This window comes from Columba livia, chromosome 10 (genome assembly GCF_036013475.1).
Source record: "Columba livia isolate bColLiv1 breed racing homer chromosome 10, bColLiv1.pat.W.v2, whole genome shotgun sequence".
In the NCBI taxonomy this organism is placed as follows: domain Eukaryota; kingdom Metazoa; phylum Chordata; class Aves; order Columbiformes; family Columbidae; genus Columba; species Columba livia.
Window position 1 is genome coordinate 17,918,991 of NC_088611.1, and position 13,588 is coordinate 17,932,578.

The window sequence follows — 13,588 nt, forward strand, 5'->3', positions numbered from 1 at the left end:
GCACAATTCTGACAGAGTACTTAGTTTTTTAAAAGAATGAAAACAAACCGAGTAGGAGACATCCTTGTGACACCGACAGGCACTAACCGCTTAAGTGCTTCAAAGCATACTGCTCCTAACTGAAGAGGCAAATTCAGAAATCTAACTGAAATGTAAAATTATCCACAGAAAAGGGGTTCATGGTATCGATGCAACTGCTGTAATGCAAGAGCTATCACATCTTTTCCAAGCATACCGTTTCATCATCTTTAACAGTGTATTACCATCACCCAAGACCTATCCAGATTATTAATCCTCCTTTAAAGGTAATGATATCCTTGTCTTTAATTTAGTTCTTAGAAAAGATTAAAACCAACTGCGTAATTGGATCACCGGTTACGTAGGTTCCCAGTTTTGAGACTGATTTATAAGCTTTGATTTTGCTGACAGTTCAGTTTTCTCAGGGTCTGAAGCAACAAGACTTTCAACTTAAAAAACTGAGGGTATTTTTGGAGGGAAGGAATTTGGCAGTATTTGCTTATAGTCCACCAAGTTTTCCTGCATTCAGATTTATCTGACATTCGATGTAATTAATTATTCAAGACATTATCAAGGAGTCATATTCTGCTTATAAAACACGACAACAATTGCAATTAAAAGCCTGCAATTTCAGGTAAGCCAAGGAGAAAATATATATCAATAAGCAAAGGCTGTGGATTGAAGCCAGACTACTTCACCACTGAAATAGTCTTTTTAAGAGCATCAGGAAAAACAGTGGGTTTAATAACCCTGATAACTTCTTAGAATAGTTAACTGAATTAGGTCCAACTAGTGTAATATGCCAAATGACTTCATTTAGTTTCATCCCAGTCATGCCCCTGTTGTTTGGTTTTGTGGTTTAGTCAGACCCAGGAATTAGAGCTGCCTTTACTACATGCTTGTGACTCCTTGTTTCATCTGGTTGTAGGTGCCAATGAAAAGTCTAGCTGGGGGCTGTCATGGAAAATTGCACAGAGACACATTTAATTTCAGCTTCTTCAGGCATACTCCTCTTGAAACCTTGCAAAGACCATTTATAAAAAACAAAGAGATGAGAGACGAAAAACCCAGAAGCTAAAGTAACAGAATAAATTTGGAGCAAAACACATCCTGGTTGTTCCCCAAACATCCAAGAAGGGATTAAATAAATCAGAAGTATTAAAAGAATATGCAATGCCAAGTTGGTCCAAGTAATAGGATTCTATAAGTCAATTCCAAACAGCAAAAAAAGAGGCAGAGAAAGTCGAATGAGAAATTTAGACTTCAAGTACCTGAGAAATGATACGTTCCCCATCATGATACACTTTCTCCCCTATAACATCCACTATCTTCATTCGCTCTGATGCCTGGAACAAAGAGGGAAATTAGACATAATCATCTACTGCAGTGCACCTCTTGTAAACTTTGCAGCCCTGAAATGAAAGTCACTAGACACACAAACAGTATGTGGGTCCTGAAAAATAGAGCCCCTACAACAACACCGTCGTACTGCACCACAGCTTTCGAGACTACCGTAATGCATAGGGAAAGAAAAATGTCTCGTGTCCCATCCATGCGCTTTTCTTACCCCCAAAGTTAACAAATAACTGATTTGGCTGGTTTAAAGCAAAGAAGCAAACAAACAAACAAAACAAACCCACCACTAAACTTCAATGAGAAACATCAGCAACACATTTTCAAAGTATTTTAATCACTGTCTACTTGAATTTGTGGGGTGTTTTTCGTTTCCCAAAACTCATTCCTAGCATGAGAGGTGGATATGGAAAGGCTCCTGGCTCTGAATTGTTAGCAGGCACTACAACAGGGTGCCCAGCAAGGGCAAGCGGTTCATCTGACACGCAATGAAACACACCTGAGTCTACAAGAACAGGGAGGGAGAAAGAACACTTAAATTTATCTTCAGTTTCCCACTGCTTATCTAGAACACCACGAAACAGTTCTATTGGTTCAGAAAAGTGTAAAAAACACACTGAGAAAGGAAGAAAATGCTACAGTTAAAATGAATATCTCAACAGATGATTCAGTTGTAATCCGTTCCTTCCACAAATGCACCTCAATCTAGCCCACATTTGAGAAACTTAATTCTGATCCACACATGATTCAGTTGCAGTGTGTCATGCAAAAAACCATCCAGTGCTAATGAGTTATTTTTCTATATCTTTACATAATTATGAGTCATTTCTGTGCTCAAAAAAGTCACATTGATGAAACTAGTTTAAGTCAGGTACCGAGGGAGAAGGTGGTGTGCGATTTACACAGCTACCAACAGAGGTGCAAAAGAGTATATATTAGAGGGTGCTATTCACACCTAATGATGTTTTGCCATTTTGTAATCTCCTCTCCAAGGGATTAAAAGCTTTTCTCAAATCATAAAGATTAATCCTGAAAAAAATATTCTTATGATGAGATAACAAAGAAAAGATCAGTTATGCTGTAAAGCACACACTTACTAATTTCAAAGCACTTTGGCATGGCTCCAAAAGCCCTCTGAAGAACAGCTCAGAATTTCTAACTTACACACATCAACATGACATCTGCCTGCACATTTTGTTTGCAGGTAGAGCAGTGCTTCCTTTCAGCCTGTTCTTAGTTTACCTCCTGAATATCAGTTAAGGTTAAAGCAAGACCTACTGCTGCCAGGTCTTTGTCTCAAGTTTAAAATCTTCCATGGCTGATAAAGGCCAAACATCCCAGTGATTGTATCATGACTTCAATATCACACCCACCAAGGGAACCACAGCCCTAAGTTCCAATTTTCGCTTTAATACCTGGCCTCTCTGACATATTGACGGATGGTTTTTGTTTTGTGGTGTTTTGTGATTTTTTTACAAAAATCTTTACGCAGACTTGAGATAAAAATCGGCAAGTCGCTGTGAGCAAAAGATACGGAAAGAACGGTGTACAACTTCAACAATGCAAATTAATTTGTACGGCAAACGTGATACCAAAGCGGCTCTTATAATTTAGATCTAAGCAAAAATGACACAGATTTCTGACACAGCACAAACACGGTGGAGCTAATGCAAGAATTTGATGCGAATGTCTGAGAGGCTTTACCTCCAAGGATTTGAGAAGGGGCACAGACTCAATAAATAATTCATATGTCTTCCTCTTCTTTGCGTTGTTTTTCAATATAATTCTTCTGAATGTCACCCGATCCTGCAAGAAACAGCACAGAGAAATATGTTATTCCTCTTGACTGAAATGCTCCCTGTTTAAAGAACTGACAAACCCGGACCAGGATTTGCAACAAACATCGGGTTTGAGACGCAAACTGTTAAAATGATGCCATATCCATCACAATGGTGATCGTAACAGCTCTTCGGAGAGTACTTGCTGCAGTAACAAATGGAAAAACAGGGAGCTGTAAGAGCTGGTCCTCCTCAGATAAGCATTTAAGAATTCAGTTTTTATTCTATCTTGTACTGGTTTGCAGGGCTGAGTTTTGGGGTTTTGTTTGGCTGTTTGTTACTTTATCTTTCATGCTTCCACATACAATGAAGAAGTTCTGCTCTTCTTGCAGAAGCCACATGAAACTGCCATTTCCATCACTTTTTTGTTAAGGCAACTGCAGGATTAAGTCTGAACTGGATTCTCCTGTACCGGAGTCACAGATTCCAAAAGTAAGTTGGAGATTTATACTGGTCTCAAATAGATGAGGAACAGAATATCAAACAGCAATAGGCTCGATTCACTCCTCCGCCTCCCAGAACCCAAGGCAGCTTTTCACAACAACTGCTTCCTAACCGCCAGCTGTCCCTGTGTACCATACGCACCTTCCTGACGGGAAAAGTGTTTGGTTTGGTTTTGAAGTGCAAATATTGAGCAAGATTCCCACCCACCCCCTGCCATGCCTCCTGCTCTGGCACGTTCCCAGGCAGCAGCCGGTGCCGTGCGGGCTCTGCAGCCGCTGGGCGGCACTGCCCGCCTGAGCGAACGCAACGGGAGCTCCGGTAACCGCGGCTCCGGTGCCGGTACCTGCGCCGGCAGACATCTTCCAGAGGTTACTGCCAGGGCTCTGAACGAAACACCTTTTATTTTCAGGGGGAAAGGGTCAGGCTCAACTACCGCAAACACCACTGAGAATGGCCACAAGAGCTGAAGCTAAAGGGCAGGTCCAGGCTAAGCAGACGGGCACTTGCCCACCAGGATTTGAGTTTGTGTTTGCATTATCCTAATGCCTGTGGTCCCTGTGAGAGTCAGCACTGATGTACGAACAGAGAGAGCTGCAGAGTTTACCTTACACAACATGAAGCTGCGAGTGTAAAAAATCAGAAACAAACATCAGAGGAAAGTTTGTTTAGAAAAATGGTAAAAACAAAACAACCACCACCCAAAACCAAACCATAACCACCAAAAAAACCCACATTTTTATCTATAAAAAAATAGCAGAAACATCCAAAGTCCCGAGAGCCATTCCTCTGGATTGCATTTTCTGAAAACATCAACTGCTACTGTAGAGGCAACATTTTGAAGAGGTATTTTTGAAGAGTTTTATGGGATGCAGGCTGCACATACTTGTAAGTTGAAACAATGACTGATACAGGTGACACTAGTGGAATATAAAACTTGGAAGGAAGTGAAAGATGAAGGGAAGAATGGTATTACTGTTATCCAAAGGAGAACAGGAGATGATAAAGAATAAGGGATTGTTTTATTTTTATTTTTTAAAGAAATTATTCAGTGGTAGAAGTCTCTTCAAATCTACATGTCCGGAGAAGCAGAAAGGTGCAGAAACTGTCAGAAGAATCGCAAAAGTGTAAAAAAATCATAAGTCATTTGTTTGAGAGTATCAGTGAGGAAGGAGAAGCAGCAGTATTGGAACAGAAAAGGCAGAGCAGTGAGGGAACTGGGCGTGATGGTGAGATTTTCCCCAGACATGTTCAATAGCAAAGGCTGAGGATGTTTCTCTGCTCCAGAAGAGACCCACGTGGGATTACTGCTTTTGTGGGCTTAAGTCTGCAGCGCAGCAGTAGTAATCCACAATTCCTAAATGGCAGATAGCCCATAAGCTTCAGCAATTACTTCTGCAGACTAATAAAAATATGTTTAAATCACATCAGGCAAAAAATAGTGCTACAAAACATGGCAGTGACAGAATAGCTGAAGTTTTAGGCAGAAAAATGCAGCCTTAGTTAATAAAATATGGACAGGACAGATGAATGGCAAGGTCCCCCTCAAACTACACCTTGTTAATTAAGTGAATGTAATCACAGGGGAAAAAAAATTAACCCAGTTTTTGCAGTTATTTCAAAGGCAAACGGGAACAAAGAATCATCTTCTCATTTTCTTCCTTTTATGAATGAGCTCAGTTTGTAGGCAGCTGCTTTATTCTGTCTTGTTCAAGAAATCAGATTCTGACATTACTCCCTGGTTGATTTTACCCAAATCTTTTCTTTCGGCTCACAAAGGGAAGTCAGATCTCTCAGCAAGCGCTGAGGCTGCACCAGCACACGGTGTGTAGCAGCTTATCAGTCCCGTAATCAAGGTCACAACACGATAGTTGCCGAGGAGCCCGCGCACACAGAGCAGACAACACTTCTGGCTTCAAAGGCGTTGATCGCACAATCCACTTATTATGTGAGCCCTCGCAGATGAGTAAGAGAGCACTGGGAAAATAACCCTATCCAAATAGTGCAGAGAAAAGAACTAAAAAAGGAAACTAATGTCTGCGGCTTCACATTCAACACCGCTGGGCTAAAGAAAAAGCAACGCTGCCATTTAGCTTGGTATCTCGTAGGTCACGCTGACCTGAGAACCTCTTCCAGGGTAACACAAAGGGACCAGAAACATCGTGACAGTTTGTTTTGAAGGTAAGCAAAACTCTGGGCAGTTTTCCTAGCTCTTCAAATTACTGACATCCTCAAGAAGAAATTGAACACCTTCCCATTCCCCTTAAAGCAGACAAAATGGTAAGAAGGTGAATTGAAAATAAAGAATGTCATTTAGATACTGTTTCTCCATTCCACAAAATATGTGCATTAATGCCTCCATTGTCCTCTGCAGAATGAAAACAAAACCAGGTGGGTTTTTTTAGCCCAACAAAAGCCACAATTACAGCAAATGCAAAATAATAAAGGGACAGATAAAACTAGTGATACAGTTTTCACAGACAAGTTGTTCTAGAAAGGTGGCCAAAAAAATTTGCACAATGGATCTCTTATGCCAGGAGGTGAGAGAACAGATCATGATAAAATAGCGATTTAGCACAATGAGTCATACCAAGAGAAGCACTGGACACAGTGCGTTACTGTTTAAAATATTATGCAGGTGGGAGCAATTCCCTTCCTTACCAGTCCCCAAAGGGCTCCTTCTGTCACAGCAACAATGGTGGCAGCTCTAGGAGTGTTGTACATCAACGCCAGCTCCCCAAAACTGCCGTGATTGTCATAGCGGCCCACACAGCGCGACTGATTGTCTTTTGCTACAATAATATCATACAGTCCCCTGGAAAACAATGGGATATATGCTTTCTGTTAGACAACATTTCAGTACAGATCATAACAAATGGTGTTTTGCTGTTGTACAAATAGTGCTCTTATTGCTGGGTGAGATGGAACATGCTTTATTGAAGACGCAGGTAGAAGTCCAGCGAGTCAAAGCTAAAGACGCAAATGCAGATCAAAACGCACGACAGCAACTGCACATGAAGAAACAGGCTGTGCACTGAAATGTAGCCTTTTTAAAAGTTAAACAAGCGTCTACAACATCCTCAGGACTGTCTTAAGCTTGAGGCTTCAAAAGAATAATTTTAAAATACACCTTGACTAGGCTTGATTAATTCTCAGCTACGGCACCAGAGATCATTCGGGTACTAGTCACTGGCCTAAGAAACTTTACAAAACATGTCACACCCTGGAGAAAAGCAGGTAAGGAACACCTTCCTGGCTTAAAGCAGCTGAACACACACCCGATTACATACAGTTTTCCCCAGAAGTTTAGATCTTTGTCAGAAGGAACAGTATTATCGCCCAGAACATCATTAGCACGCAATACAAAGATGAATGTACAGCAATGGAAGTAGAAATTAGGAATCACTGCTCTGCATACATCTCATCTTTGCAGAGCTGGTGGCTCTGGCTCCCCTGGGCTCTGGTCTGCACCTCGCTCTTACCCGCGACAGCCTGGTCTCCCCAGTGAGCACAGCAGGAGAAGGAACCTGCCCTGTCCAGCCAAAGACACAGGACAGGGCTGAGGCAGATAAACAAGTGTAGAAATGGAGCACTGGTTTAAAATGGGGTGGTATCATAGAGGACAGGGGAACCGGTATAGGGTCAGAATGTAATTGAGGTAGCTTTATGTTCTATAATTCCACTAATCAGAGGGGGGAATGTCCTTAAAATGAACGAGGATCACCTAAAATCAACGATTTCTAACCTAGAAATTCTTAGGCAAATTCCATAAACACAGCAGAAACGATAATTCAAAGGGCAACACGTTGTCTTGAAGAACTGCTCTGAAAGCATTTAATACAATATTAATGGTGCCATTATTTCAATGATAAGGAAGATATCAGTACATCACAAAACATATTTTCCTAAGATTGTGTTCCAACATTCATAATTCATAACTAAGCTGTTCGATACTACAGGCTTACTGGAGGAAATACATTGTGTCCTTAACTCTTCTACAAATTCGGCGATTAAAAGTAACATTAGCCAGAATTTCTTCCAAAAGGCTAAAAGATACTCAAAATGTGCATGTGCACACATATCTATCATATGCCTGTTGCACATACATATGATCTACAAAATTATCATGTGAATTTGCTTGATGTAAGAAATTGCAAAACGGCACCTTAAACTCCACAAATACAAGTCACACAACCAACAGAAGCAAAGTAACCACAAGTCTCTCTAAAATCAGTGATCAAAGCTAATTGGACAAAGTCCAAGTTGTTCCATGGTAGCCACTACCATGGAGTTTTATTTCCCATACTCTCCTGCCTCAAAATATTCTCCTAGCCCTTTCTTTGCTATATGGTTTCTATTGCTGCTTTTCCCTCTCTTTAGAGAAAACACATCCTGGGCTAGATACAATATGTAATACAGCTGCTTTTAAGCTATGCACATGCTGATGGGCACAAAACCTAAACTGGACAAATCACAGGCAAGTTCATGCCGCAGCCCTTTCCTCAAAGTGGTAGTTGAGTTTTTATGCAGTCACACAGAATGTCTTAAAACCCAGCAGGTTTGAAATGTCTGCCTCTGCCAAAACCAACTGCCCTGGGCACACGATCCAGAAGTCTATGGAGGCCTAAAGGGGAAAACGGAAAGATCAAAGGAAGAGGCAATACCTGCAAAAAGGAAGTTTCCTTCAGAAACTGTCCTGCAGTAGCATTCCCTGCCAGGTCAAAGAACCTGAAAAGAAACACACTCTACGTTTCGAAGGCACAGCTGCTTACCGCTCGATGACATAGAAGTTGTCTCCATCATCCCCTTGGTCAATCACATGTTCCTGAGGTTTCACCTTCCTCTCAAACATGGCATCAAGGACCTGAGACAGCTGCTCCTATAAAACGAACAGGATAAAAAATAATTAAAAAAAAGAAAAGTCTCATCATTGTGGACAAGGGTGAGTTCATTCTATCTGAAGAGTGAAGTGCAACATGCACTGCATTATTTTTACTGTATGCAAATACAAGTAATACTGATATTAAATGTTGACTTCCACTAGTATCCCACTTGTTTCCAGCTTATTAATATAAGTTCAGTAATGCAGACAAACACGAATACTTTCATTACAGAAGAGCTATGATCTCAAATTTATGTCCGAACGGCTTACCCCATGCACACCATTTCAGTGCCAAAGCACAGGCGCACAGCAAGCTCCCACTTGGGATAATCCAACATGGCTTCACAGCAATGGATACATATTGACTTATGTCAACAGCACATATATTTAATAATATGTATGTATGTCTAGAAACTGTACCGCAGTTTATTAGTAACTTATTTGTACTGTCATCATCTAAGAGCCCCAGTCATGATCAGGACTGTACTGAACAAGACTCCATACAAAGAGAGGTATTTCCTCAGACAGTCTCTGGCTTGGAGAACCTGGAAGTCCAGCACAAGACGAGATCAGACCAGCACAGATGGGGAGCACACACAGAAAATGGGATAATGCTGGTCTGCACAGCAGACCCAAGCTAGGTTTGTCTGATGGGCCATGACTAAACTGGTTTTGTAGGCAGCACAGGCAGGGAGGCCGTGGAAGCCAGGAGAGACGATGCCGCAGTAACGCCTGGTCTCGACGCTCAGCTGCTTTACCACCTTTGTTATTCCCAAGTCCATTAACAATAGACTTTCACTGCATTTTCAGTGACCATATGTTCAAAGTTGAAGACATGGATCCCAGCTGAGTTTCTAAAAATATGCTACATGAATACACCAATTAGTCTTTATGCTGCTAGATACACTCGAAGTATTTACTGCACTCCTTAAGCTGGGAATAATCAATGCAGCATCTGTAGGCAGCTCTATATCAAAAATACTGCCTATCCTTTCACTGGAATCCTATTTTCTTGTCTTTAAAAAACTCTCCTGATATTTAAACTAAAAATCATGTATGAAAGCCATTTATTTTAACCACGTATTTCACAGCATGCATTGAAGTAACAGTTGTCAGAAAACACGAAATGCAGATTTTAAAAAGCTTTTTTAAAATGCTGTAACTCAATAATGCTTTGTTTGGAGGGTAAACGGGCACAAAACTTATTTGAAGTAAATAAAACACTGAGCTCTTCTGTCAATAGAAGAACAAGCTTTGTCAGATTTCTGAACTGCCAAAAACCCTTTTGGTTTAAATATGGTTACTGAGCATGTTCAGGGGCCTTGCTGGTAAAGATAACAGTCATTGCTCCCACCCAGCAGAAAATCCAGTTTTAACTAGGATTCTACAAACCTAGGGGAAAAAAAATGAGGTGCAATGGTACACACGAGCAAATATTGAAAGATGAGCAAAGGAATTAATAGAAAAAACCAACAGGAAAAAAATTTGCGGAGAGAGGGATTTGACTGTCCTGGTAACCGACAATTCGACGTGTTTGTTTATATTGTTCATTGATTGTTGATCTCAAAACACATGTCCCAGTCCAGCCTGCATATAATTAATAATTCATTAGCTACCACAGTGCAAACAAGTGTCCGGACTGTTACATCGAGCTATTATCTGTACCTACAAAGCACCAACTCCAGTTAAGATTGCCTTAAAATGGTATTACCTGATCGAGGTTTTTGAAGAGCAGGATATCTTTACACGCTTCCTGCAGCCTGCAGCGCTGCTCGTCAGTTTTGGGGTGAACTACCTTTAAAACAAAGTAAAACAAAACTGCCATGACAACAAAGAAACGTGATTACAAACTGAACCTTCAGAGTGAAAAAGCAGAACACAATTTAAGTGTCAAAGTATACAGTTCTTTTTGTTGTTTGCATAAAGAGTATTTATATATAAACATACAATGCAAGACAGAATGAAAGAGACATAAGAAATACATTAGGGTGACAATTAACACATGCAAAATAAGAGGCAAGAAAGACAAGGATGCCTCTTCCTTCCCCTTCCTTTCTAATGTGGCCACAGATAGAGTCAAGGCTTAAACGTTTCTAATGGAGGAAAAAGTCGAGTTTCCTAAACTCTGGGTATATTAGTCCTATTAGATTTACTGTTGGCATACAGGTAGTTTATGAGATTTATGATACATGCGTATTTCAGTCCATCTAATAACAAATGTTATCTAAGAAGTGTATTTTTTCAACAAAATTACTTAAACCAAGTTTTGCTGTTTGAGGGATTTTCTTTTTGTTCTTCCCAATTATAAACATTTCATCAGCTTAAAGGAACCAACACTCACTGTGTCATAAAAATGTTTATTTAAGTGCTTGTTTGGGGGTAATTATGAAAATTTATCTAAAAAATACTAATTACCTCATATTTACCATGTTAACTATATTTCTGGAATAACAAGAATTCCAAACAACAGTTACATTAGTACACGTTTCTAAAAACTCATTGTCCAAAGTTAAGCAGATCTCAGATCCTTGTTGTAAAAGAAAACTGAATATCGAATCAGCAGTCAGTAAAATGAAGAATTTTGATGGAATAAATGTATCCAGGTTTACAAACATCTGGATGATCAGACACATTCAGAGTCTTGTTTTTCCCTTTTAATAACATCTTATTTATGAAGTATCTTCTTTTGGAAGAGCAATTAGACTAGACTTAGATTTTCATTGCAGAAATGGAAGCATCCTTGAGATGGAATCTGCAAATGGAACACCAGAAATTTAGAGAGCAAACAGTGACCTTCACCAGCCAGGCCACAGGATTTGCTCACATAGAAGCATCTCTAAAGAAAAACAACCTTAATAGTTGGACTTGCATTTCCTAGAAACTCTCACTTTTCAAGAACAATAGAACAACAGGTGGCTACAGTCTCAAAATATTTGAACAACTACCCAGGCAGAACACTTTGACAAGAAAGGCAGTAAAAAACATCTGAGGAATTTTAAGCAACCATGAAGAAACAGCTGTGGTAAAGCTTAACTAACTATTCACAACAGCATCGATGCTCTAGGAATTGCCTCAACAAGCCTCTAAGATAATTGAGGATGGAAAACATCCAAAATGTTAAAGATGGTAGACTTCAGTGCAATCCTCAAATCCTTTGAAGTAAACTTATATTAAAGCTATAGTGACTAAAAAAGTGCGTGAGACAACGCGGCCCTACATTTCAGAGCAATGTCACTTTGTCAATGTCGGCGTATCACAGCCGCTCAGAACGAACGCGCACGTGGAAAGGAGAAGGTGACGTACAGACAGGTGCCAGGTGCCTGTCACACTGCAGAGGAGCCCGATGCAATTCACTCATCCTTACCCTTTGTTCCGTGTCTTCCTCCTCCTCATCGGGGTTGAAAGCCTCGGCACAAACTTGGAAGACAAAGAGAGAAGAAATTACTAAAAAGAAGCAATCACATGAGAACATCAAACAGATCAAGTTTAAATTCCTTTCTTCTGTATTTTATTTTCCTACAGGGAAAACAAAATCGCTTCTGTTTTTATGTTGTTACAGTGTCAGAAGCTTAAATCCTATCTATTCTCTGAGCAGGCACAGCATGGCTGTTCTTGAACTCTGAAGTACAAAGTCTGTAACTTCCAACAGAAAATAACCTTGCCTAGCGAGTGCTCCAAAGCACGCACACAGATTACCTTTGGTTTCTTATCGAAGCATAACGATCTCCATTCAGATTTATAAACATCTTCTCTAAAATGCAGTGGAAAAATACTGCTTTGTTCTTTGCAGTGCAATGTATGTAGCAAAACACGCTAAATAAGAAAAGTACAAGGAGACGTGGCACTCTCTCCACCTCAAGCCAAATCTGCAAGTGAGTGTCTATATGCTGGGGTTCCTTCAATATAGAGAAATCACGTTCACACAGAAATTAACCTGGGAAATGAACAATCAGCTTGACCACAGTATATTCTATGTCAAAAAATGTTTACTTCCCTCCTCTATACGCTCCTGTATCTTAATACATTTGAATAAAATGAATGTCAGGTTGAAATATAAAAACAACTTGGAAAAAAATACAGAAAGGTTATTTGGTTTTGTTTTTAAGTATAAGAACATCTGTGCAAACCATACACTGTAGTGACAGGAACTAGGCTCTGCCAGACATGTCATTATAAGCACAGGATCCATTGTACGAGAGGCAGCAGTAATGGTGAGCTGCTAAAATTTCGTTCTCCAGGTTTACACCATTAAACACAAACACCTTTGGCTGCCAAAAGCCTACATCTCTAGCTCAGATTTCCTTATTAATTTGTAGACATCTGCAGTTCTTACATGTCAAAGAGACCCCTCCATTCCAACTAGCTGTACAGATAGAGAAAGCGGGAGTCAGTCCTGTTTTCATCTAGCTCTGCTTCCCATTTTAATAAGGGTGCTCTTCTTCCTCGGGGTATACGCCACTTGTAAGATTTTACAAGGCAACACAGACAAGCGTTTTTCTTCGTACTTTATCCAGCAACCTGACAATACTGAAGCCTTGGCAGAATGCCCAGCAGCTCACTGCAATGACATCTAACCACTGAATGGACTTGGAAAGTATCAATAAAAACAAGCAGATTTTAAAAAAAAATAAAATCTAGAAGGCCTAGCGTTCAGCAACTTGCAAATGATTTGAAAATGCGTACAGGACTATTGACCTTGTCATCATGCTTTGAAAATTGCTATAAAAATGCACAACTCCAGCATAATTTGCTAGGAGAGACTTGTATATTTCTTTCTGCCTCAAATGTACACATCTTTCCTAGCAAATTAGATTTTAATTCATTTTTTTCCTGAAGAGGTTGAAGAGACCGCAATACAACACAAGTATTCCACTTAGCAAACCACAACGTAAAAACCCAACCATGTAATCATTAGGCATTAATAAGTAGCTATTGCTCATACAATAAACCCAGTGTCGCGCCGCCGCTTTTGCTTCGCACCATTCAACAATATAGAAATGGTACATTAACAGCGTTCCTACAACAAACACACGCTTTTTGTTTAACAGAGCGGTCC

At 40.1% G+C, this 13,588-nt stretch overlaps 1 protein-coding gene across 3 annotated transcripts in view; it reads right to left on the bottom strand.

Moving 5' to 3' along the window:
* PRKAR2A (protein kinase cAMP-dependent type II regulatory subunit alpha) overlaps nucleotides 1-13,588 on the bottom strand; it is a 53,752-nt gene that overhangs the window by 6,014 nt on the left and 34,150 nt on the right. For all 3 annotated transcript variants that reach the window (XM_065075597.1, XM_065075599.1, XM_065075598.1), the window contains 6 exons: nucleotides 11,897-11,949; nucleotides 10,244-10,327; nucleotides 8,423-8,529; nucleotides 6,312-6,465; nucleotides 3,076-3,177; nucleotides 1,290-1,364 (listed from right to left, as the gene is read on the bottom strand). In XM_065075597.1, coding sequence (XP_064931669.1) covers nucleotides 1,290-1,364; nucleotides 3,076-3,177; nucleotides 6,312-6,465; nucleotides 8,423-8,529; nucleotides 10,244-10,327; nucleotides 11,897-11,949 — 575 coding nt within the window. The remainder of the gene's footprint in view (nucleotides 1-1,289; nucleotides 1,365-3,075; nucleotides 3,178-6,311; nucleotides 6,466-8,422; nucleotides 8,530-10,243; nucleotides 10,328-11,896; nucleotides 11,950-13,588) is intronic.